This window comes from Tribolium madens, unplaced genomic scaffold (genome assembly GCF_015345945.1).
Source record: "Tribolium madens isolate multiple individuals breed KSU strain unplaced genomic scaffold, Tmad_KSU_1.1 Scaffold_97;HRSCAF=244;Tcas5.2_LG3a, whole genome shotgun sequence".
NCBI lineage: Eukaryota > Metazoa > Arthropoda > Insecta > Coleoptera > Tenebrionidae > Tribolium > Tribolium madens.
The window spans coordinates 955,731-983,684 of NW_025401069.1; the positions used below are offsets into that span (position 1 = coordinate 955,731).

General features: G+C 31.3%; 2 protein-coding genes across 2 annotated transcripts in view; one reads left to right on the forward strand and one right to left on the reverse strand.

Moving 5' to 3' along the window:
• Positions 1 to 1,418: 1,418 nt before the first annotated feature.
• LOC123014786 (protein scabrous) overlaps positions 1,419 to 27,954 on the forward strand; it is a 30,032-nt gene continuing 3,496 nt past the window's right edge. The window contains 5 exon segments of the mRNA XM_044414059.1: positions 1,419 to 1,506; positions 1,548 to 1,614; positions 1,616 to 1,897; positions 7,429 to 7,789; positions 26,397 to 27,116. Of these exon segments, the coding sequence (XP_044269994.1) occupies positions 1,419 to 1,506; positions 1,548 to 1,614; positions 1,616 to 1,897; positions 7,429 to 7,789; positions 26,397 to 27,116 (1,518 nt within the window).
• LOC123014735 (ethanolamine-phosphate cytidylyltransferase-like) lies at positions 10,261 to 11,412 on the reverse strand. The gene has a single exon (XM_044413984.1). It carries the CDS (start codon positions 11,381 to 11,383, stop codon positions 10,373 to 10,375), a length of 1,011 nt encoding a protein of 336 aa, XP_044269919.1. The 5' UTR covers positions 11,384 to 11,412; the 3' UTR covers positions 10,261 to 10,372.

Here is a 27,954-nt window from a genome sequence, read left to right on the forward strand (position 1 = left end):
ATAAATTTTTGGAGTTGCGAAAAAGTGATTGATCAAATATTTATAATTATTTCCGTTTAGAAGGAAAAGTATCGGTCATTTGGGCTTAGACTTAGATTTATATATGCATGTTTTTTTTTTATAAAATTATCATATCGATAATTATGCAATACGAATTTGAAAGGAATACATGGTAAAAAAATCAATTTTTGAGTTGCTAGGAAGCGATGGAGGATTATTTTTTCTAATGTGCGCACAGTGTGTATATCTATTTAGAAGAATAAGTATCTATCGTTTTCGCCTCTTTGCGACGTTGCCAGAGTGCAGAGGCGAACACGCACTATGAATGCAAGGAGGCGATTACGACCTGTATACAAAATCTGTATAACTCCGCAGCGCCATCTAGTTAAATAACGCCGAACATTGGTGTATGTTAGTATGTGTATATAGGTCGTTTTGGCCTCCAGACAAAAATTTGCCAGAAGACTCAGGGTACTCTAATTCGTGGAAATTCGATGAGAACAAGGCAAGACGCTTCCGACTCCGATTTCGGAGGCGAACACGTAAAATCGGAGTCAGACACGTTCGGTTGACATAGCGATCGGAGGTGTATGCGTACCATTTGCATATGTATATATATATAATATATATATATATATATATATAGGGGGCGCGAGTTCTGGCGCATCCTGTATAAGCTCCCAAAAAAGCAATTGTATGGATTCAATCGAGGATTAGGTACTAGTACTTAAAATAACTGTTTTAGTTAGCTACTATTTTGTATCCTCGAAAAATTAATTATATTATTATTAATTATGTATAACATAATAAGAGATTTGAATGTGTTTTAACAAAAAATGTTTGTAACAAGTACTTACCTAAAATGTTTTTGAGGACTCACTTGGTATTCTAGACTCGGCTTCGCCTCGTCTAGTCATCCAGAAACAGCTACGATTCATCCCTACAAACTGTATTCTCGATAATTAAAACAAAAATAACTACATATTTTTAAACTTTTGAATTGTTTCAGTGATGATTTCTACGAATTTAATTTTTTTAGAAAAAACGCCTTTGACCAGGTGCCTCTTAAACCTGAACGCGTGCGACAAGAACTTGTCATAAAACTCGTTTCTTTATTAAACATAATTTAAATAAATTCTTTTTCGAGTCATTATAACTATAATAGAGATAAAACAAGGGCATTTTCAAGAAATCAAAGTTCCGATTTTTAACACTTTAATTATATTTTAAAAAATTTTTAAGTTGATATCTTTCAAAAAAAAAATAGAACAAAAATATTTTTTTTATTTTGACCCTAGTCAATTGACTTCGGTCACGTGTTTAAATTTTTGATTTCTTTAGAATGTGAACCTGTTTTCACCTCCTAGACAATTTTTTAACGATTCATTGTCCGCCAAAACCCTTTTTGTTCTTTTCTAATGGTCGCCTGCATTGCACCATCTGCTAAGCAGGTGAAAAGTGGCTCTCAATATCGAGCTCCTTGCGGCCACCCTCCGTACTCCACAGGTAGGTAAAACGAGAGAAAAAAACCTCATTCCATGTATCAGAAGCATACACTGAAAACGAGCAACAATCGAGAAACACCTGGCGGTCGGAGCGCTTGCGCCCCCAGACATATAAAACCGTTTTTGGTATCCTTTGAAGCTTCAGTTCGCATTTCAGTCCAGAACGAAGCAAAGATGCGTCGGTTGTGGGTGGTGTTGGTAGCGATGATGCTATCGTCGGCATGTGGTGAATCTAGTGACCTGGAGGAACAAATGCGCGTGCTCGCCAAACAAGTGACGACGCTCCTGGATAGACGGAGAGAGGATCTAGCAAGCATCGAGGATAACATGCGGAAGAGGATGTTCCAAAGTCCGGAAATTGGAGATGTTAAAGAGGAGCTGAAGAAGCTGAGGTGGGTGAGCAGCGCGAGGCGAAGGCGAGTGCCTAACCAACAATACATATTTTCAAATTATTCAATTTTAGAACCGAGTTTTTGACATTTTAAAGACGCGCAAAATAAATTAAATAAAGTTTTCAAACATTTAAAGTTTCTATTACACAGTGTAATTTTATACAGGGTGAAAATAAAGTATGGAACCAAGCGGTTTTTTTTTGCCTCCAGAAAATAATAATTAATATTAATTAATTAATAGTAATTAATGAATAGTTTAAGCAAAAAAAACATTCTACATTTTTATGTGCTTTGAGCAATGCTATAAAACCATTTTTTGTTTTGAGATTTCGGGTGCGAAGTTTCCAAGTTATTGCAATTTTCTGCAAAATTTTAAAAATACATGCTATATACAGAACTCGCGGCCCAGGGAAAAATACCTTGTAAGGTAAGATGCCAGGACCATAGAAAAAATGAAAAAAAAATTTTACCTATAAAAATATCAAAGTTATGAGAGTTTAAATTTTGCACTTTGAAAAATGTCAAAACATAAATATCAAAATTTTTTGACAGATAGAATTTTTTAAACACTTTTTCCATGTTCCTGGTATCTTACTTGGAATTTTTCTATGGGGCGCGAGTTCTGACACCCTGTATGTACAACGTGTTTTAAAATGATTTTCATCTACTCGCCTATGGAATTTCCATGCAAAATAAAATATGCCTCTTTAAAAAATATTGAATTAAATTAACCTCAAATGTTAACTTATTTCAATTAACAGCCGTCACTGTTGACAGAACTATCTGATTCAAAAAGAGTAGGGCGGTACAGAAAAATTTACATATCAGGATGTCCGGAAAGTCGCGCATCGGACGACGTCCTAGACAACAAGAAAAATGTTTAAAAAATCTATCTATAAAAATTTCGAAGTTATAAGAGTTGAAATTTTGAACTTTGACTATTTCTGTTGGAAAAATAATTTTCCAAGTTTTTTTGCTACAGGCTATTAGAAGAGGAAACAAAGAAGCTGTATCCTAAATTGTAACTCTGTTTAATGTTATTTGTGTCAAATGTCAAAATTTTTTGACAGTTTTTTTTTACTCCCTCTCAAGGAGGTGCGCGACTTTACGGACAGCCTGTATATAGAAATTCTACAGGCGACTAGATGAAAATCGTTTTAACACACGGTGTATACGATTTGATTATAAACTTTTATTTATAATTAACAAGACAAAAGTAAAATTTTGAACATTGATTAGAAAGGCTTTATTTTGTCGTTTGATGACATTTTTATTTATTTTTGTTATACATATAGGGTGCTAACTAGAAATGATTTAATTATGCAATTTTCAAACAGCTTTAATTTTTTTCAATGTATTCTATCTTTTTATGTTTTACTATTAATTTTGGTATTTCACATAATTATTTTGAGTATGATACAAGGTGTTTTATTTGTTTGAACTTTACTATCTTAAACTATTTTTTTTTTAATAATTAATGCTATTTAAAAATACACTTAATTTTCACAAGTAAAAAAATGTCAAGAAAATGTGAAATCGGTAAAATAGTGCAAAGTTTTGATGAAACGTTTAAAAAAAATCTTTGTTTAAAAATTTTGACATTTTGTTGACATTTGTTTTTTTATGTCTATTTAATGCTACCGATGATCTTGTATATGTTTTTTCATTATTATTCAATAAAGGTACAAATAACGGTAAATATAGTTAAACATGTAACGTGTATTTTTCCAACAAATAGGTTCAAAGTGCAAAATTTAGATCCCCATAATTTCCAAATTTTTATAATTAGAATTTAGAAGAAGAATTTAGAATAAATAAAATTTTGTAAAAATAATTTCAATGTTTTGACAACGCTTCAAGATTACATTTCTATTTTCAATAATACCATCAGTATCTTCCGATTCCGTACTACTAAATAATGTAGCATTAAAACTTTTCTTGTACAACTATTTTTACGACACTTGTTTTATTCCACTTAATTTACTGTAATGACTAAAATGTTAGAATTAATAAATTAAATAGGATTTGCCCTTAGCAACATTCAAAAAATTAGATACCTAAACGTAATGACGTAGAAGGCAGTTTTTTCCGTTTTCGAGCGTTGAAGTTTTTTAAATTGCCTCTGGCTGTTTTTGTACTTTTGCTAAACACAAACTTATTTATTATCCTTACGAAAACATCTAATGAAAAGTAAACACAATTTTCTTTCACCCTTCGTCAGTGAAAAATGCCAGAAACTCGTGTTAAATTGTTTCTCTCCGGAATCTGGCCGGAAAAATTTAAACAAACTTGAGATTTTTCATTTTGAATTTGTCATGTCCTTGCGGGCTTTAAAACTTGTTTAAAACTTTTCCAAACTTATTAAATAAGATAAATCGTGTATGTAAAAATTTAAATAAAGCATTGCTTGGTTAAAAAAGGGAAAAAAAGAGTCAAAAGAGAATGGTATCATCAATCAGTTGACTGTTTCATTTCAAAGAAAAATTGTAATTTCGGTCGAGCTCGTGAAAGTTTTATTTGTTCGAGTCGTACCTCTCGCTTTTGTTATCTGTCGGGTAATATTCTTTAATGGAAAATGTATTTGTGTTTAAGGGAAAATAAGATACTCGACACGCATAGCGTCAATCGCCGTCATTTAGATCCGAATTACGAGATTAATTTTGTTTTATTAAAAGCGAGTAATAGTTAGGCAACACGCAACGCGCATAGTAATAAAAGGCCAAAATCACAAGCACGTACGAGGGACTTCATAACGGCATAAAAACTTTCGCAAATTCAATTCCGACAACTCTCCTCAAGCTAAATTGGTGGAGGCGCGAGGCCAGATGACAATTTTGAGAAAAGTTTTGATTTGGAGACGCGCTAACGTGGCCAGAGGACAGTCCCGGGGGGCAATAATAACAAGTTTATTCCAAAAGAAAGAGAAAATTCGCATGTATTTGCTAAGAAAGATCGACAGAAATTACAAGCAGGCATTGATATTCATTTTTTCATAAGATTTCAAAATTGGCACGATATGTGTTTACACAAAACACAAAAACCGAAACAATATTTTAAGTAACGTCAAAGAGCACTAATCTTTATTTCTTCACTTTATTGTTAAACAGAACGGAAAAGACTACAAGTAAACAATAATTAATAAAAGTAAGGATTTTTGACATTAATGCAACAACTATAATATTTATTGCTTATTTTTTTAATGCAACGCCAGGATATACAGGATGCGCCAGAACTCGCGCATCAGAGAAAAATGCCATATAAGGTAAGATACCAGGAACATGGAAAAAATGTTAAAAAAATTTTATCTATAAAAATTTCGAAGTTATGAGAGTTTAACTTTTGCACTTTGACTCAATTTATTTCTGTTAGAAAAATAATTTTCCAATTTTTTTTTGCCACAGGCTATTAGAAGAGGAAACAAGGAAGCTGTATCCTAATTTGTAACTCTGTTCAATGTTATTTGTGGCTTTTATTGGCAAAATTTTTGTACCTTTTCTAAATAATTGAAAAAAAAAACATGTACAAGTATCATTAAACAGATGTAAAAATGTCAAAATGTCAGAATTTTTAAACATATTTTTCCATGTTCATGGTATCTTATCTTACTTGAAATTTGTAGATCTAGTATCTTCTCGTTTTCAGCAATTTTTTTTGAGAAATTTTGCGTATAATTTTGTTTTCAATATTTCGTTATTCGATACATTACATTACATTACATCTTCTATTCGAATTTATTTTTCAAAAGTTTTATTTTCTGATGGAGAAAATAAATTAAAAGATAATCAAAAGGAAATAAGAATCTTAATATGACTTAACGAGAGCAGTAATCCTTATTTCTTTTTTTCCTTTATAAGATATAAAAATCTACGTTCTACGACATTTTGATTTCAAATGAGGCTTAGTTTAAAACGGAGATACTTTTGTGGACACAAAATTTCCAAAAACTGCTTATATTTTTGTCATTTTCTCGTCAAGATAATGACATTAAAAATCAGGATTTTTCTGTGAACTCTAGTTTGATCCTTTATCTCAAGAATGCAAAAATCATCAACAATTTCAATAAGCATTTTAGTTTGTCAAATATTTAAATCCTTTTTTTTCAATATGTATACTACAAAATAAAAAGTTTGTATCTTCTTGTTATTGAGGTTTTTTTAGTTGAAAGCTATACTGAAAAATCAAAAATAGACATATTATCGTTTACAGTATTTTTTCAAACAATTAAATTTAATAATTTTTCCTTTAAAATTTCGTTAATCAATACAATGGAGCTCAAAAAATTAGTATTTTTAATTTCTTTCCAAAGTGTTTTCTTTGTGAAATAAAAGAAAAGAAAAAACAACAATTTCAATTGACTTGAAAGGGCAATAATCTTTTTTTTTTTTCCAAGATCAAAATCATCATTTTTCAACGTACGGAAGAATAAAAATTTAAAATCTGCTTATTGTCTTTAAGTATTTTCTTCAGATCATGTGACATTTTTTTCATTTCCTCTTTCTCTTCGTTCAACGTATTACATAAGAAAAAGTCTGATCTATATTCTGTTTCAGAATCTTTTCTTCAAAATATTAGATTTTGAAAGAGAAAATAAAATACTGTAAAGTAATACAAAAGAATTTTGACATTTTTTCTACATATAAAAATTTCTTTAACATATTGAAAAATTAAAAGAAAAGTATGCACATTTTTTGTATGTTGCAAATATTCGCTGAAAAAAATAAAAATTGTCATTTTTTTTTATTTTAATGGGACAGAATATTTCCTTCTTCAACATAATGAAGGATTTTTTTTATATTCTCGGTTTCGAGAATTTCCTTCAAATGATTTTACTTTTTACGAATACCTTTTTGAAATTTTTGTTTATGTGGATAGAGCGTTTGAAATTTTAGTTGATTGCGGTGTACATTAAAGCCTGAACTAGAAAGATCAATGGGAAGCTCTCCGAGCTTTATAATATATTTAGTTTATAAACTGGCGAGGCTGCCGCTCGGAAAAACATAACAAGAGATGGAGTATTTCATCCGGAAAATGGCTCTACAATAACTGACAAAATTGAGAAAAATTCTATTTCTGTTCCATTCAATTATTGTCAAGATTAAGTAAATTCTAACCAGATTTTAACCAGGATTAAGGGTTAATAAGCGCGCCTGAAACTTTGTAGCTTATACACACCAAAACTTTATACACTTAATTTAACTCAATTTCACTTCTGAGAGTTTATAGTTACGCAATGCGAGAGAAAAACTCCGAATAATTTTGGCCATCCGTTTATTGAAACTTTTAATTTTATTTCCTTCTTCGAAACTGGTTGATGTAAGGCTTCCAAATGAGATAAATGCCGTTGAAAATTCCCAAAATTCCTAAAAGTTTGATTTTGGTCTGGTTCACATTCCTAATCACCAGCATTTTTCCGAAATAAGGCTAATTATAATTTAGCAGTTCAAAGCTTTGAACTCAAACGTAATTTATTTGACATTGATGGCGCAAACCACTCGATAATTGGTTTTTGAAAATTTTCTCTTTGTTTTCAGGACCGAAATGGATGAAATCCAGTCTGGAAGCTTTCAGCGTCAAGAGCCACACTCCCGACAGGAAAAAAACGACCACTTGACGGTGAAATGGTTGTCCAATGCGGTGGCGGAATTAAAAACCGAACTTTCTGAAGTTCAAAACACTCTGAATTCGACCGTAATCCTGCAAAATCACGAACAAGTCGACACCGAGCTTAGTTTATTAAAAAGCGACGTCTCCAATCTCAACAAGGAACTGGAGATGGCGAGGAAGAAGAATGCCAAGTATGAGGCTGATTTAATAGCTATGAGGGAGGAATTGGCATCGCTGAAAGAACATTCGAAAGCAACGGCTGTCATATGCGCTAAAAACAAGAATCAGGTGAGCAAATTTTACAAAATGTTTACCACAGTGATATTTGATGCGAGTGAAAACAATAAAATTTCATAAATATTTATTTCCGTAGCTGCCTCATTCATGCGGCTTTATATTTTATTTCTTCATTTTTTTAATATGAGAAAACTTGTTCTTCTATATGTAGAACAAACAAAATGATTGTATTTTCTTGATTGGGCTAAAGACTTTGAGAAGACATTTAAGATATTTTAAGGATAGGAAATTAAAAAGAAGAAGAATCTTAATTTTTCTACGAAAAAGTCAAGTTGTCTTTTACTTTAACAAAATACAAAAAACTATTATTACCTTCCTGTTTTTGATTTTTTGAAGTTTTATCCTTGAAAGAGAAATAAATTGAAACATGGATAAGAGAATTTTAATATGACTTGAAACGAACAATAATAATTCATTTATTTTTTCCGAAACAGACTCCTTCTTCTTCAACATATTAAAAAATAAAAATTTAGTAACTTCAAACAGTCTTTAAGAAAAAAAAAAATACAGGAGTTTAAAGTAACCTAAACTCTGAGTTTTTCAGTAAAATAGGAAAAAATCAGGAAATTAGTTTAAAAATGACATTACTTTTGTCTCTTTCCAGCGTTTTAAGATGCATTTTTGAGAAATTTCATTCAAATAGGTCGAAAAATTACTAAATTAGAATCGCTGGATTTAGTTTGTTATTGATAAAAGCAATTTTTCGAGAAATTACTCTCAAATAAAGCAATAAATCACCAAATTTAGCAAAATACTCGTAATATGATTTTGGCTTTTTTTAATGTTTAAGCATTTTTTGTGTTAAAAAATAATTTTTTGGCACGATTACGCCAAAACAGGATGAGAAATAATGTCTTTTTTGACTTTCTGAAGCGTTTAAGCTAGTTTTTCATCCAGAAATGCACTTTTTTCAAAATTTTGCCCAAACCAGCCAAATAACCAAATTAAGTGAAGCTGCTATTTTGCAAGTGTTTAAATACGTTTATGAGGTGAAAACTGAGTTTTTCGCGAGATTTTTCCAAAACAGACCAAAACTCACCAAATTTTTGCCAATTCAAGCATTTTACATCGCTTTTGGTAAAAAATTCAAAAGTTACCTAATTAAATCAAACATGCTATTTATTTTTCAACATATAAATGTCATTTTTTTGTTGTTGTATGTTTTCTTGGGAACATTTAACGTTGAAGAGAAATAAAGTAAAACTCTTAAGTACTTACTCAAGTAAGTACCACTTTCACCACTTGGTGAAATAAAATATTGTCACCTTTATCTTTATTATTGGTACTTGTAAATTTTAATGATATAAAAATTACTGACAATCTTCTCGTTTTCGAGAAATACTACAAGCATTTATTTTTGATAAGAAAAATAAAATCAATAATTTTAATTTTCGGTAAGATATTAAAACAGCTCGTTTTTTTAACAAAAAAAGGATAAAAAGCTGGTAGGTATCTTCCTGTTTCCCAAATTTGTTTTTTGAAAACGAAAATGAAATAAAAGCCGGTTCAAAAGACTTAAGATTCAATCTAATTTTTAGGGAGCTATAATCCTTGTTTTAATAAACGTATTTAAACACAACATAATAAATTTATTTTCTAATGCAAAAACACTTTACAGTCCTGTTGAATTATTATCATAATTAGCGCGATTCGACATAGGGGCGGAGAAGGGGCGAAATGACCTCCAGCGTTCAACTTAACAATCAATAAATTAATAACACAATTACGTATCGAGGAATTAATCAATTATTCTTGTCAAAATGCAACTATTGTTTTAAAATCTAATGAAAAATTAAATTCGACTCTCTGAATAGCGAGTCAATTGTACAGAAGTTTTTAATTTTGCCTTCTTTAATCAAGTCACTGTTGGAAAAAAATTAATTACGAATTGCACATTTATTTTCTTCTATTTCGGCGCCTCGCAAGTCGAATTATTTAATTAATCTCATTTTAGAGTTGTTTAAGAGGAAATAAAATGAAGTGAAGCTCTGATATTTTCTAGCATACACAATGGGCACAATGCGCATTTTCATCCGAGTAAAAAAAAACTCATTCATTTATAAATGTTGAAAAAGAATTAAATCATTGGAACGAGCCCTAAATTAAATGATTGCTTGATTATTCCAGGCACGTAAAACCTCCCATCAACAAGTTATTAAAATCTTCTCAGAATTCTTCTTCGAACCAGTTACTTTCTGTTAAATAATGACACCTAACCCAGATTTGTTCGTTTTTCTCCCTCATCATGTGCCAACACGATCTTCCACCTTTTTGTCCCGTTTGTCTCACGACCTGTTTGTGAATTCACTGTGGACAAGCTTTATCAAAGCCTCCGCACCATTTCTTTGATCTTAACCGATCGTAACAAACAGTTTACTAACATATCCTCATCCTCGACCCTCATATATTCCACTCGAGTGAACTTTTCTCCCCCGACAAAAAATATTCATAAATTTCAAAACTTGCTTCATTAAAATTTATATTGAAGGGGTTTAAAATACAAACGTAAAATGTATAAACTAGTTAGCTATAAATAAAATTCGAATTCGTGTAAAACCAGTAAAAATGTAAAATTCACGAGTGCTTCTCCATCTCGTTAATCAAATCGATTTCTCTCTGTTCCTTCCTCTCGTTCCTCTCGTTGTATAGAAATTTATTTCTTCTGATTCTCTCGATTATAGTTTCGGTAGTGACATCGCTCTCGGAATTGACTTGTACGAAAATACCGAGTTGTTTGGGGTAATTAAAGGGGTCGTCTCCCCCATCCCCGAATGGAACTCTTCCACTCACCACCAAATCAATTTTAAAATTATTTATCAAATCTTCCGTAACGTGAAACGGAGCATCTATCACCACTTCCGAGACGTATTTACACGCCAATACGCCCAATAACCTCTCATGCATCCTCATAACGGGGTAATCCGGCCCTTTGTACCCCCTCACGACCTCATCCGAGTACAGCCCCACGATCACATAATCCCCCAACTCGGCCGCCTTCTCCAGAAACTGCACATGCCCCACGTGGAACAAGTCGAATCCCCCGGTCACGTAAACCACTTTATCGCCAACTTTCCTTGCTTTTCCTCCGGAGAATTCGACGATTTTTCGCGTGCTAAGGTGGAAGCTCGCCCCGGTCCACGGGGACCTCGCCGTGGTGCGATTCCCCAGGATGCGGCCCACGAGACCTGTCGTGGAGATCCCCGGAGTGCGCTGGACCTCTCTGTACCGGCCCTCCGCCTTGATCTCCTTGTAAGTGTCGTTGCCGTCGGCGGTGAGAGTGATGTCGTCGCCGTGGCAGCAAAAGTCGCACTCGTACTCGTCGAGCGTCTTCAGGGAGGTGACGTAGGGCGAGCACTCCACCACCTGGTCCACCCATCGAATGGCAGAGATGAGTTTGCAACGCTCGTCGAAGGTGAACACAGGGGGGCCTTTGTGACGGGCGATCTCCTCGTCGCTGTGGACGCCTACCACGAGGAGGTCTCCCAGGAGTTTGGCCTGGCGGAGCGAATTAGCGTGGCCGAAGTGCATCAGGTCGTAGCAGCCGTCGCACCAGACTTTTACGGGGGGCGAAGCTTGGGTGGGCATTTTGACAACGTGAAACTGAGTTTTGGACACAGCCATCTTTTTTATTTTTGACACAGATCAGATTTTATTAAAATTTTAATTGGAATTTTTCCGCCGCTGGTTAATTAGAATAATTACATACCTCAAACATCCGATAACAATTTTACCTTTTGTGGGTTTAGTAAATACATATTTCGTGTCGATATTATTGACGAAAATTTTTTGCGGAACAAATTTTTTTCTTCCTGTTTGCACAACCGGCAATTACAAATTTTTCCCAATTAAAACTACCTTTACATTCAATTTTCATCATTATCTCGAGCTTCTAGTCGGGATTATCTCGAGTTTAACGACGCTATTTTCTTGGATTATGCCCGAAATGACCTAATAAGCAAAAGTTTACAATCTATCAGAATTTCTGACGGAAAATTAAACGGAAAGAACGACGACGTTTTCAAGTTTTAATCCTCGGACTAAAAGCCGGGATTAAAATAAACGAAGCAATTCGTTTTTTAGTATTGAAACATGTTTTAATTGTACTGCCGTATAATGAAATTCATTTCGGAAAAAAATCTTCAAATTAATTGGACTTTTTTCTAGTTTGACTAGTTTTCCAGTTTAAATTACATTTTTATGCTGCTGTGTCTGTGCCAGATTGCCGTGGATACAGAGAATTGCTTATAAAAAGTTACGATCTTGCAATTTATAACAAATTTATATTCATTCGCCATCCAATTGAAAAATACAGAAATAAAGACAAGCGATCAATTATAAAATGCATCAAGTCTCGTATTTCACTAATCCCATTACAAAATTGGAATAAAATTGTTAGGCGAGTCACGCAAGAGTTTCGATTTTTGCAAATGTTGGCATTTCGACGCTTTGAAGTTTTATTTCAAAACGTAAGCAAGATATTCAAATATGTTCCAACAAAGAAACTCCATATGATAATTTTCAACGGATTTTATTTGCTCTGTTCAGGTGGAAAATTAATGTTGGAAATGTACAAAATTTCCCCGAGCGATGCAATGAAATTAGTTAAGTTGATGTAATTTTATCTAGCGGTGTTATTATAACTGCAATATTTTATTTCAGTTTTTCGCAAAAAATGTACAGAGAAACACAGTTTGCCTTTGTTCGAATTAACAAACAAATTAAATTAATTGCACACACGGGCTTACACTGTAATATTATTGAGAAAAAATTATTCAAAATTCTATTAGAATTTCCATTTAATTAAAAAAAAGTATTTATTATACAGGGTAATTTTTTTTTAAACGAGCCATGAATGTTTCAGAAAAAAAAATTAGAAAATCTAGAGAAAGGGCAATTTTTAAATTTTTTGACCTTTGAATTACTGTCAATCAACGCAGACGACGTTTGAGAGCTATCCTTGCACTTTTATAGGGCTTTGTTCTGCTAAATATTGTTTTTGGGTAACGTAAATAAAAAATATTCAAAACTCAAACGGAATTCCTGATGGTCAAAATACCTTTTATTTGAGATATCACAAAGGGGGTACTACCATTTAAAATTTTGAAAAGGTTGTTTCTTTATAACTTTTACTTTGACATAGTTTGAGAGGTTTTGTTAACGTAACTTTTTTATTTGTTGCAATATTGACTTGAAAAAAATTAGTATCAGAACAACTGATCCTTCTGCTTTAACAAACTTAAAATTTTGCCTCAAGATCATAGTTTTTTCAAAAAAAAAATAGAAAGTTTGGTGTTAAAGAAACCCCGACTTCGGGGCTATTTTGACAGTCCCTTTAATTACGTTGAAAATCAAAGTTATGCTAGTCTGGGGGGACTTTGACGCCTTAGAACTAAAAATATGTTATATGTGATGTAAATAAACTTTATTAAACCCATTAAACACAAAAGTTAAAATATATCCTTTCTTAAAAAAATATTAATAAAGTCATTTTTTGGTATCGTATGGCTTTTATATGGCACAAAAATAAAATAAACATAATTTCGGTAGACAAGTACCTATACTGAAGATAAAACAAAATTAGTTAGCCCAATAACGTGTCAAAGTAACCCGGGATATCAAAGTAACCCTATTTTACAGTATTCCCCTGTAAATAAAAATTGACCTGTCTTAGGATTTTCTAATTTTTCTACATTTTATGAGGTATTCAGGGTGGCTCGTTAAAAATAAAATCACCCTGTACATGTGTATCACAAATAATAATGCATGTTTACAAAAAATATCTTTCTGCTTACATCTTTTACAAAGAAAAATGTAAAAACCTCTTTTGAATCGGAAATAGCTTACCAATATACCACTAATTTCACATAGTTAAGTATATATAACCTGTTTTTGATACACCCTGTGTATTTAGGAAATACAGCTATGTTTATTTTTACATCCTCCGAAACAAATTAAAATCCTAAATTAAAGTAATTAAATAAGTCAACTTTCGAAATGCAGAAATAAATGGCCAGTTCATGATTAATTATTTTTTTCCAACAATGAGTTTATTAAAGACATAAAAACGTCTTTACAAAATTCTACTTTTTAGGGAGAAAGGATATTTTAAAATAAGTACTTGATCTTCATGGAATAGTTATTATAGGCAGAATTTTGTATAGAAATTTGAATTTTGTTAAAACTAGACGAAAGTTTTTTCTTGTGAATTATTGAATAATTTGCAGAAATAACAGCTTATGAGCTTCTTCTAGTCCAACTCAAACCGCTCTACTTTTCCCCTAACTTTGAAAATTTTAGTAAAGTTTGGTCTCAATATTAATTGGAAGTTGTTCCTAAATTCCATCTTTCGTTTGAAGTTCCAAGCAATTCGATTCCTAGCTCTTGGCAAACTTTCCGAGCCTTTGTAAGTTCGAAAACTAGTCGAGGACTATTTTTGTTTCAACAACAGTCCCCAATCTTAGAAAACATTCCGTTCGATTAATTCTTTTACAAATATTTTGAACAAGACTTATTAATAACAAAGTCACTCCAGCTCCCCGAATCTGAGTTATTCATAAGCCTTCCCCAAGTACATGTCATTTCATCAAATCTAAATATTTTATGCGTCTGAAGACAGTCGCCGTTTCAGTCGCTCCATATTTGTTCTTGCCCGATGTTTCGAATAAATTTAAATGTTGAAAAGCGGCGTCGAAGCCGTCACAAAACACAAAGAATCACATTTTTGCGAAATGTTCACATGAAAGCATAAAACATCCGCTTGATTTCAAGACGAGATTTCTCGAGACGTGACGTTTTCCTCTCGGAAAACTCAATTAAAAAGCGTGTGAATTTTTATGGTAATGCGTGACGATAGCATCGCAAAAAAGGCGATTTTGCAGGTGCACCTACCCGCAGTTGCTAATTAAAAATCGCGAGAAATATTACCCGCATCCCTGTTACCTTGATCCATCAGCGAAAAATTCGCAAACACACTCAACATCTGTCGTCTTTGAGCTATTATTTACGAGGACGTGGAACACCTTGGCTGATGGTGATTATTAAAGCCAAAGTCGAATGTAATGAAAGCTCCTGGGGTGCGATTTTGTGCAATATTATTATTCGAGCCGGTTATTGGAGAATTACGCTCGCAAACGGACCGGTATTAAGATTTATTTACGAGAAGGAAGATAAATAAATATTTACCGATCGAGAATACCTTTTGATTTATAGAAATGCGATGTGACGATTGCTTTGTAATCAACACGAATATTAACACGTTACAGGTTTTGGCGTAAGCGAGATTTATTCGGATTACGACGAAGATTTATTACAGGACGAGGTTAATATAGAGCGAAAGGTGCAAAATTTATTCCACTACGGGCTTGCTTTCGCCATTTGCAATGGTTTAATTAACTAAAAGGGCACGGATTTCACTCATCTTCAATTAGGGTATGTCGAAAGTCGATGAAATGAAAAGCAGGGTGAATGGGGGAAAGATATCTAATCCAAATTCGCAAAAGTTGCAAATATTTCGACATTTGGGTTCCCAACATAAATTTTGTCGAAACCGATGATTACTCTGTATGTTTTGTGACCTATCTTAAATTTGTGAATCTTAAAATGTGTGATTTTCTATATAGTCAATAAATTCATGTTGGTTGTTGTTGCTTTTTGTTCAGTTTTATTCGATTTTACTCATTTCTGTTAATTTCTATTCAATTATGTTTAATTTTGCTTACTTTATTTTTATTATTATTTCTGTTTCATTTTATTTCTTTCTATTTATCGTTTATAATTACTCTACTTATCAAATTTCAAAAATAATTTAATTTACTTTTACTCGTATCAATAATTTCTCTTGTTTTTATTTTATTATTCTGAATTTTTGTTCAAATCCATTCATTTCCATGATATCTTTTTATTATTTTTTTATAATTTACAATTTTTATGCATTCTTAATCCTATTCCTTTTATAAACTTGGTTTAATTTTGTACGATTCTTCATTTCTACTAATTCCATTATTAAATGAATTCTATTCCTTTCTATTTATAAGTTGTAACTATTCACTTTTTTGTTTAGTTACAACACAACAATTTGTTTTTATTGATAATTTAAATTTCAAATTCACATAATGTTTATTTATGCCACTTTGTTGGATTTTTCACAAAAATAAATATGATTTATTTACTGCGTGCGCCAGAATTCGCGCCCCAGAGAAAAATGGTATGTAAGGTATAAGATACCAGAAACATGGAAAAAATGTTTAAAAAATTCTTTCTATAAAAACTTAGAAGTTATGAGAGTTTAAATTTTGCACTTTGACTCTATTTATTTCTGTTGGAAAAATAATTTTCCAAGTTTGTTTGCTACAAGATATCAGAAGAGGAAACAAGAAAGCTTTGTCCTAAAATGTAACTCTGTTTAATAATATTTGTGGCTTTTGTTGGTCAAATTTTTGTACCTTTACTTAATAATTATAAAAAAAAAACATAAAAAAAAACATTTAGAAGATCACAGTAATCAGTATCATTAAATAACATAGATAGAATTTTTTAAACATTTTTTCCATGTTCCTGGTATCTTATCTTACTTAAAATTTTTCTCTAGGGCGCGAGTTCTGGCGCATCCTGTATGTATTTGGAATACTAAATTTTGTTAATTTTTTGTGATTTCTCTATACTTACCAGAAGTCCAAAACAAATTTACCTTTGTGGGGTTTTGTTTCTAACTTATTTAATTAACAGTATAATTTGATAAAATAAAAAATACGTGCTGTTTCTTAAAAAAAAAGATTGGTTTTTTGAGTATATCCTGTATAACAGAAACACTTGAATGTTTTTTTAGGCCATACTATTCTATTATCATCACTAAAAATGCTAGAAAAAAATAGAATTTTTAAAACTTTAAATATGTAATAATTAATGAAATTTCAAAAAGCTGCAACCGAAATTTAATACTAAAACCTAATTTTATTATACTTGTAAGACTTGGCAATGATATTTCATTGTCGAAGTTTGAATTAAATTGAACTGATAAAAAAATACAAAATATTTTATTTTAGTAATTAGGCATAACGATTTACAGATTCACTTTATCTGCGCATACGCAATTTCTGGGAATTCTGACCCCTACCCCTGAATTTCAGGAATCTCCCACTCCAAATCTGATCTCATCGATTTAAAAATAGCCATGGCATAATTGATCTTAAAATAGCATCAGATAATAGATTCCCACAATTGGAGATTCGTAGAATTACTATAGGAAGGAGTTGGGGGATTCTCAGAATCAAGGTTAGGAGTTCTCAAAATAAGGAGTGGGGAATTCCCAGAATTTAAAGTGGGGATTCCCGAGATGCAAGAGTGGGATTAGAAAGCCTGGAAATGGCTCATGAGCAAATGAAGTGATTTAGAATTGGTACAGCCTAACTACTTATTTTAACTACTTGTTTTTGCAAAATTTTATAATATAAGGCTCATGTGTGAACAATGTGTTTTAATCTCCATTTTTTGCATTTGTTTTTAGTAATTTTAACGCTTAGCCCTGGGATGCATGACTGTTCCAACCAACAGATTTACATAACATGGGTGAAAAATACCCTAGAGCATTTTGATGTTATTTTGACCACCGAGAATTGAATTATTAATTTGTATTATTGTTAAAATAATGATTGTTTATTTAGACAAACCCTTTATTAACATTTTTTACTTTTATATCTATACAGAGTGTTTTTTACAAATAGGTTTAGACTAGGTTGCATTTTTTTTGTTGGGCCTTTTTTAGTTGTTAATTTTTTACTGGTGTGTTGCTTGTTGGTCTGTTTGTGCATTTTACAAATATCTTTCAAATTTACATACAAATCACACAAAGTCTGAGTAGGTTTAAACACCCGGGTTATATGTAATTACAAGAATTTTTTTTTATTCTATAAATTCCAATCTTTATGAAATATAACTTCAACTATTATATTAAAAACATTATAAAGAAGGCATATCTATAATCTCATAAAAATATCAGCAAAAATAAAAAAGAAATTTAAAACTAAACAATCAGTCGGAGTTGGATTGAACAAGTGGCACTAATAATGACCAGAGGTAGATTTTAACAAAAATCAGATATCTGTGTACCTATCACTTTTTCTGACGTAACTCTATTAACATTTAAGTTATAACTATTGACAACGTATATCTCACAACTTTGACTTTGATTTAATTCAGACCCTTGTCCCCACTTCTACTGAAAAAACCGCAGGTAAAAATTCCGTTGTCACTCTTAAAAATTAAATCAAGTCCTTGTTTATTCTCGCAATCAAAAGTGCCATAAACAGCCAAAACGGCCCATCGCTTGTATTTTAGCGTCTTTTTTACGTCCCTCGCGTTCCGTTCGCAATTACCATAAAATATTTACTGGCGTGCAACCGCGAATTCATTCAATTTTATTTAGTGGTGACCTTTGTGACCTTTCGAGATAATAACCCCACATTCCACCGTCGGAGGGGTAATTTGTTTCTTTTTCTCACCGGAACCATTCTCCTGTCCCAAACTCATGGGAAAATCGTTCGAATTCAATAAAGGGCCGATTTTTTTTTTTATCATGGCGAAGCTGTTGCCCTCGTGGATTTTGTCACTGGACGAACTGCTATTCAAAGCAGCATCGTGGAATGCGGCTGCGAATAAAATAAGAAAATGATATCGCATTCATCGCGAAAAATAGGGTGGCTCTTTTAAAAGTAATAACTCCCTCGTAGCGTTTTAGTTGAAAGGAGGTCAAAAGATATGATCTTTTCGACGAGTTCAAAATTCAACTTTTGCACTGGTGGACAATTATTATGCAGGGATTTAAATTAAATGGGATTTCAATTAATTAAATGGCGGCTTTTGAGGTTTGGATGATTTTTGTCATGTTCAGAATTGTGGGATTTGTGTCGGTTTAAAGACTGGTTGATGTGATTGTCGTGTTTTACACAAAATATCGATTACTACGTTTTATATGAAAATAGAGCATTATCTACTTGAAATACCATTAATAACAGACGAAGAAAATAGAACACAACAACTAAAACTCTTTTTTTCTTTTTCACTAATATCGGAAAGCAATAAAGTTTATAAATAACATTAAAATGTAATTTGTTTTTTTCATGATCCAGTTAATTGAAATATGTACTTCAATTATTCTTCAATGTCTAATAATGGAGCTGTATCCAATTTTTAAGTGGCAAATTATATGAAAAATTAAAAGTATCATTTTTTAACATACCAAAAGTGATATTTAAATTTTTATCATCTCGTACAAAGTATGTTTAATAAAAAAAACAGAAACTTGTAAAACAAACGTCAATTAATGTCACACCTCATCAGCAGATTAAAATAAGGAGCAAAACACTATTACCACAGAACCAAACGAATATGTGCATGACAGCTAATCGAGATCCAATAATAAGTTTCTGTTAGTTATTGTAATCCTAATTTTGTTAACTGGTTCTTTGGTTATTACACAGGGGGTGAATACAGGATGCGCCAGAACTCGCGCCCCAGAGAAAAATTTCCAGTAAGATAAAACACCAGAAACATGGAAAAAATGTTTAAAAAATTTTGACATTTGACATTTTTTTATGTCTATTTAATGATACTGATGATCTTATATATGTTTTTTTTATAATTATTTAGTAAAGGTACAAAAATTTTGCTAATAAAAACCACAAATAACATTAAACGGAGATACAATTTAGGACACAACTTCCTTGTTTCCTCTTCTAAAAGCCTGTAGCAAAGTATAGAGAAATCACAAATAATTAACAAAATTTAGTATTCCAAATACACACAGGATGCGCCAGAACTCGCGCCCTAGAGAAAAATTTTAAGTAAGATAAGATACCAGAAACATGGAAAAAATGTTTAAAAAATTCTATCTATGTTATTTAATGATACTGATTACTGTGATCTTGTAAATGTTTTTTTTTTATAATTATTAAGTAAAGGTACAAAAATTTGGCCAACAAAAGCCACAAATATCATTAAACAGAGTTACATTTTAGGACAAAGCTTTCTTGTTTCCTCTTCTAATATCTTGTAGCAAACAAACTTGGAAAATTATTTTTCCAACAGAAATAAATAGAGTCAAATTGCAAAATTTTAAACTCTCATAACTTCGAAATTTTTATAGATAAAATTTTTTAAACATTTTTTCCATGTTCCTGGTATTCTGGGCGCGTGTTCTGGCGCATCCTGTATAAAGTATGGAATAAAATTTTTTTTTTGTTTTCAGAAAAATAATATAAATTAAAATAATATAAAAAATGTGATCGTATTTTGAAAACGAAATTTTGTTTTGTTTTTGAGTTACGGGATTTTTTTGTCAAAATTTCATTTATGTAAAAAATTCTTTCTTTAATTAAATATAAAGTTGTAATCTTTAGATCATAACTTTTATGAGAAAAATGGTTTTATAGTCGGTTGCCATTTAAAAAAATTATTTTTTTTCTAGAACTCCAAGACAAAAGAAAATTTCGAAAAATTTAATCCTTGATAAAACATCAAATTTTTATAGGTAGTACTTACTAGTATCATTCATCAATTAGTTTTTATTCACCTGGTATATTTATTAAGTATTTAAGACAGACTAATATATTTGGTTTAAAACACTTTATTTTTGTTTGAAAACTTGATAAAGCAGTTAAATTGACTAATCTACGAATACAAAAATTTAAATATTTCCACAATTAATTATAACTTCAATTTTAGGCGGGGATATTTTTTAATCAATATGAATTAGAAGACCTTACTTTTTAGCTTTAAATTAAGCATTGTTTAATTAAAATTCTCATTGAAAATTCGAGGTTCTTATAACAACTTGTATGCATATTTAAGCGTCCAAGTTTTTCCTTGCTTACACATTAATTTAAAAGTATCGGTTAATAATTAACGATGCAAAAAACGATTCAAAGTTCATAAATTTGGTTAAATTTTAATAAGATTAGTTAACTGGTAAGAAATTAAAGTGGGAAAAAGCCCTTTCGCTGAGTTTTCTTCTTCTTCTTGTTCCCTAATATCCATTCTTTCCAATTCTCGCCGCCATATTACAGCACCTGTTGGAATTTCGAAGTAACGATCCAGATGGTTACCGCAGTCTCTCCGACAATAGACATAATCGCCACTTCATCCAGAAACGACTCACTTTAATCATTTTCACGTGGAAAAAGCACCACTGGACCAATAAAACGAGACACTTTTATTAGAGACCTTTTTCGTACACTTTTGCCGTTTTGATTACATCACAGCAGTGTGGGAAACAAGATACTAAAGGGAATTAAGTTTTAAAGACGTTTCAGAAGAGTAAAATTATTAAGGCTAAACAGGGAGGCAACTACGTGATTATAATTTTGCTAAATTAACTTTGTAATGAGGGAGAAAGAATTGGAAGACCCAATTCAGCGTATTTTACTTAGTTTTAAAAAAATAAAGTTTCAAGTCGACATCGGAATTTAATTTATTTTATAAGCCCACAAAACCATTACAAATTGCTTTCTTTCACTGTTTGGTTGGGAATAATAAATTTTAAATTAATGTCAATTAAGGGACGGCAAAATTGGCTGAACCTGAACTGAAAATGGGACTCGATGGAAAGGAATCACATAAATTTCTAAGCAATATCGACCGCAAAAACAATTGCTGTATTCATTTTTTTATTTGACCGGAAGAACTACTTTTTTGCGTTGTATTTCTCATTTGATTACTTTTTAATATTCTTGAGATTTATTTAATTCGTAAAATTATCCCAAATTCAGTTTATATAATTAAAGCATATCAATTAACTCTTTTTTAATAATTTATTAAAATTTCCATTACCTACTTAAATTTAGAATTATTCTATACACATAAAATTTCAATCAGATCAATTAATTGAAAATTTAAGTTGGTAGGTATTTTATTGTAATCCCAAATACAGTAAATCAAGCTAATTCCAATTTGGTTTGTATTTTGAAAATTTATTGTTTTTTCTTATATTGTATAACAATCTATATAACATGTTTACCTCTAGTTCAAATGGGTTTCAGTTCCAATCGCAATTAAATTCAAGCATTTTATTTGATTCGTTATTTTACTGTATTCTTTAAATTTACTTTGATTAATTAAAAATTATGAGTAATTATAATTCATCTTAGCTTTAGATAAATAAAATTAAAACTAGACTTTGTAATTTGTTATGTGTTTATTAGAAATTTTATTTAGCAGTAAACCTAATTTAGTGCTCTAATTTGTCTCTAATTGACGTAAGGAATTCATTAATTGATTTAATTAATTAAAAACACATTGTTTTATTACTTACAAACAACAATTGGACATACTCGTAATAATCCAATTTAAATTTATTTCTTCTTAGTAGGTATGTATTTACATTTCATACACAAGGTTGCAATTTCTAACGTTCTAGTAAATTAACAAAGAAAAATTTTAATGTGAAAAGATAATTTAATTTCCTTGTTCGAAAAAACAATAATACAAAATTATTTAAAAAAATTGCTAAAATTCCACTTTGTTTGAATTTTAAATTTATTTTACGTTTAGGCATTGAAATCAGCTTGGATTAGGATTAATTCAGTTTTCTTTTTTTTTGGTTTTTCAAATTTAATTGCAATTGTTTACGTTTTTACCTGATTCACTTAGTCTGAAATTAAAAAAATAATTCAACTTCAAAATAGTAAACAATTTATGCAATTATTTTAATTAGGTGCAAAACTTTGAAATGAATTAATTCTTCTTCTAATAGAAATATCTAATTCAGGATTTCTTAATTACGACTATATTACAGTCTTCTTAATTATAGTCAAATTTATTATCCTTGCTTTAGTTTAATTTAGACTAGACTTTGTAATTATTGTAATTCAATTAGTTTAAGTTAAAGTTAAATTATTTTGTTGGTCAAATAATTTCTGTTAACACTTAATTATAATTGGGACATTAAATAAACCGAAATTAATTAACGAAATCAGGAGTATAATCCAGCAATAAGCGATAAGAAAATACCCGGAGAGCAAAGGATCTGAATGAAAACCAGTTGCTCTTAAAAGAAATTCCAATTCGATTTCGGCTGTATAATCATAATAATCAATAATGATAATTTACTCGTATAGTTTATACATCGAATCGAATATTTTTTCGATTTAACTAGTCTTTATGTAAATGTGCGGTGAATGAACAGCTGAGAATGTGACAAAATTACCGCTTTGAAATTCAAAATTTCCACGATTTTCCAAAATATCCAGATTGGAATTGCGTAACTCTAAGTGTAAAAAAAAAATGATATCGTCGTCGGAATTCATGTTCATTTGATATAATAACAATAAAATGACCCGGTTAGGTTGGTATTTTCGTCTCGAAGTCGTTCATTGGTCGAAAATGGCAGGTGGAACATGTTGAATATCGGCCACACGCTGGAGCGCATCCGAAAAACACCTGCCACGGGATAATCCGTCGCCTTTCTCTCCACCATCGAATATTCATAAGAGACTACCACTAAGTATTAGCTTAACATCGACCAATTAACGCCCGGAGTTTGACTTAAAAGCCCGGGATACCTTATTTAGGTCGAATACGAGATGGGTTCTAATTAATTTTCAGCGAGCGAATTAAGTACACGCATGGCGAGGTGAACTTTTTCGACGAATATAAATGTACTTTTATGGATAGCGTACCTGTCAAAGGTGGCAAGAAAAATGATGCTACGCTTTTGAATAAATCGCAGGAAATGATACATCACCTTGACACAAGTATTCGGCGGTTGTACTTCTTTGGAAGGTTGAGGACAACACGGATTGGATATTGAAGCATTTTTCCCGGAATGTTTTTGACGATTCCATACAAATTTCGAAAGTAATAAAAAAAATGATGAACTACTCAGAATATTTGAATTCCAGTGTTATTTCTACTGTTATTTATAAAAACTGGAACTAAAAGATTAATTAATTTAATTATAAATTTGAACTGAGTCAAAAATTGTAAGTAGCTAATTAGAATTTTTCTTCTATTTATTTATTTCGATTTTGGGTAATAATTAGGACTACTTCCTTTTGAAAATTTCGGCATGCATTCGGGATATAACTACTTAATATTTAAACTAAAATATTTACCTCTGAAGTTAATTACAGCATAATTCTAATTTAAAATAAAATTTAAACTGGAATTATTACAAATAATTGTTATGACTCTTAATTAACCCAATGGTGGTGCCGCGCAGGGGCGACCAAACACACATTCGTAGTGAAAAATAAGACTTTAGTCCTTAATCCAAAAATAACTATTACTTATATTACATTTGTTTGAGAACTGCTGCTTTGGCTATAACAATGCCTATTAGTGACCATTATACCTTACTGTGTTTCACCGTAAATCATAATCATGACAACCAATTTATTATTAATTATTCAATATTTGCAATACTTGGCTATAAATTTAAAAGAAATAAAATCATTCAAATCTACTGGCAATCATTTTGTTAGAAGTGATTAAACAGAAGATCTTCGTATTTTGATAAAAACTAAGATAAAAGCAAATGAAATGATAACAATGCCAAACTATGATGCACCTATGAAGTGACTTTTATCTTTCGTTGTCGTGTATACGATTTTCTTAGTTTTTATACAACAATATAATTTCTTAACACAATTTAACCCGTCACTCCAAACTTTTACTTCTAACACGACTTTTTTTGTTCTTACCTGAGGATGACCACTTTGGGGTTGAAACGCGTCGTGTTAGAAATAAAAGTTTGGTGTGACGGGTTAAATTAATTATGTTTTGGTTTATCATTCCCTTACCAAGAGGATCCAATAAGAAGTACTCAAACCTTGTACTAATATTTTGGATTCGTAAGAATTGTTAATTCTTATAAGACGAATTTGTAAGTTGTTTTCTCGGTTACACTATTTCTGCACTTTTCCACTCTTCTTTTACTAGGTCAATTTTCAACTCCAAGACTTCGCCTCGGCTTAGATATACAGGGGTGTCAGAACTTCTGTCTGTCAAAAAAATTGACATTTATTTTTTGACATTTGACATTTTTTATGTCTATTTAATGATACTGATGATCTTGTGTATGTTTTTTTATAATTATTTAGTAAAGGTACAAAAATTTTACCAATTGCAATTTAGGATACAGCTTCCTTGTTTCCCCTTTTAATAGCCTGTAGCAAAAAAACTTGAAAAATTATTTTTCCAACAGAAATAAATGAGTCAAAGTGCAAAATGTAAACTCTCTTCGAAATTTTTATAGATAAAATTTTTTGAACATTATTTCCATGTTCCTGGAATCTTATCTTACATGACATTTTTCTCTGGGGCGCGAGTTCTGGTGCAGCCCTGTATGTATAGGGGAAAAAATGACATTTTTAAATTATTAAAAAAAAAGGTGTAGCCGAGACTACTAGTAATTCTTTTAATTGTATTTGTATTTTTGGAAATAATATCATTTATAATGAATTTAATTAATTAATTGTTGATTACGCCAACGTAATTTTTCAAAATGCTAAATTTTGTAAATTTTAAAACTTTCCTTTTACAATTATTATACCAACACACTGTACTTATATTCTCATTACTTGACTTGTTTTAAGAAAAATGACAACTAATAAAAATTCTACCTAAACGAAGCAAAGCCGAGAATCCAGAAATTAGTTGTTATTCAAGTCATTGTATTTCTGAATTTTTAAGATAAAAACAAATTATAATAACTGTTGAAACACGACTTTAGACAATAATGTTAAATGAAGCTAAAATACAAAGCAAATTATAATTTTCTAATTGTAAATATTTAGACAAATTTTATGCGAATCACTAAAATAACAATTGTTAGTTAAAAAATAAAATAAAATTATGCGTCCACCTTCAATAAATCGTCTAATAAATAATAAAAAAAAATATCCAAATCACGATTACAGAAATAAGAGCATTATAATCTGAAATTAATTAAATGCGATGTCAAGGTTACAAAAATATAAAAAAGTTCAGTTGCATTGGTCTGAATTCAGTAAAAAAGCTGATTAAATAAAAGAGAAAAGTCTGAAATTTCAGTAAAATTATGTGCATTTTAGTTACAGTTTCAATAAATAAGCTGATATGAATTAAGAAAATGTTAATACAAAAATTAAGAATAAACCCATTTTATCCGCAAACGTTACAAAAGTGACTCTTTTATGACTAAATGACATATAAAAGCTTTACCATACCAGCTTTACCAGACATGGAGTAGAAACTTTGTTTTTACTTTTACAATGACATTTACCAATGTTGTCTTTTTTGCTGCTTTAGCATTTTCTGGGGAGGTACATTGTAGATTTTGCACTACTAACTGCACCAGTCAGACTCAGCTTCGCCACATAAACTATCAGTTTTACTCCTAATGACATAAAATACTAATAAAAAGCAAATATTTTTATTTCGTTTTTGTTCAAATTTCTCTGTAAACCTCGCCTCGAGCTTTTTAATCGAGATTTTGTCCCACTTTCCGGTGGTGAATAATGCATCAGTCTGAGAGGCGTTTTGTGTTTCGAATTCCTCGATAACTCAATAGCGGCCCTTATGTCAGGTCAGGAATGCGTCAGCGTATAATATATCTCTATTGTTGCAGTTGAAAGCCGCCCAATTGGAATGGAATCACAATTGGCAAATTTTGAACGAGAAAAAACTAACAATGGACGAAACTCCGGACCAAACCCTGACCCACCCTTCACGCCATCAAAGACTCCTCAAGAAACACGTCCTCGATTTAGAGAAGACTTCGAAAGTTCTCCATCGAGAAAACGAGCGATTGAAGACTCGCTTCCTGAAAGTGGAGGAAGAATTAGATCTGTTGCAAAAATACGTCGAGAATAAGGATCAGGTCTACGACAGGATCAACGGCAACGAAATCCAGGACTACATAAGCCGGGAGCGAGTCAAGGAAGTCGGAAGGGACGAGTTTGCTCGCCGGCAAGCGAAAAACACGGAATCTATTGCGAATTTGACTAAACAAATGTCGAATTTCGACAAATTACATTTGTCGATGTTGGAGCTGCTCGAAAACGTCGAAAGTATCGAGAATAAAGTCGATGTGGGTCTCCCCGAGTTCCGGAAAGAAATCTCCAAATTGGAAATACAAATCGGCGATGCAGTTTCGCAGATTTCTTTGTTAAGGGAAGATCAAACAAATACGCGACAATCGGTTAAAGCCATCGGGGTGAGCGTGTCCAATTTGCAAGATAAAGCCGAAACGGAGCGAAAACGAGTGAAGAAAATCGAAGAACAGGTCGGAAGTTTGACCAAAGCGGCCACAATGCAAACGGCCAAGCTACACGATTATATTTTGAAGGTGAGAGCGTGTTTCTATTTAGAAATCAGGGTTGGGCGGTTTAATTTTTAATTAGGTTTTTGTCGAGAATCAGATGGGGAAAAAATTAATGACGTGGCGTTTTAGTTTAATTGCGGTTTTGGTGGTTTATTTTTAAATTGTGCTACAGTAGCAAATTTACGAAAAAAATACTAACAATTTGTAAACTTGAATTAAGAGAATTAGAATAACAATTAGTTTGGTTTTAAAACTTGCAACAAAGACAAAGTTCTAATTAAATAGTCGAATTAGCATGAGTTAAGCTGCACTGGATTATCTTTACACAAATCGCATTAGAGAACTGCAGATAATTGCTCTGAAATAAATTATGGGAACTAAATGGTGACATGAAATTTATCATTATCAGTCTGATTCGGGTTTTCTAATTAATCCTAATTCTCGGGGTTTTTGTCGCTTAATCACATAGTTTGCTTGCTACTATGGGTACTACATACCAAGTAAGGAACCAAAAGTTTTTTGCTTAAACTATTTATTTTTTGGAAAAACTAATTGATGAATGATAAAGTATGTACTATAGAAATGTGATGTTATATCAAAAATAAAATTTTTCAAAATTTTCATTCGTTTTTGGGTTCTAATTTTTTTTTAAATGACAAGCCACTATAAAACAATTTATTCCATGAAGGTTATGATCTAAGGATTACAACTAGGTAACTCCTTTATTTTTAATTAAAAAAAATATCATTCATTCAATCACAATTTTTTTATTACTTTAATTTATATTAATTATTTTCTGGAGGCAAATGATTTAAAATAAAATCGTTTGGTTCCATACTTTATGTCCAGCCTGTTTGTTACA

Coding starts and splice junctions, on each gene's coding strand:
- LOC123014735 (XM_044413984.1), bottom strand. CDS start 11,383: ATGCCCACCCAAGCTTCGCCCCCCGTAAAAGTCTGGTGCGACGGCTGC.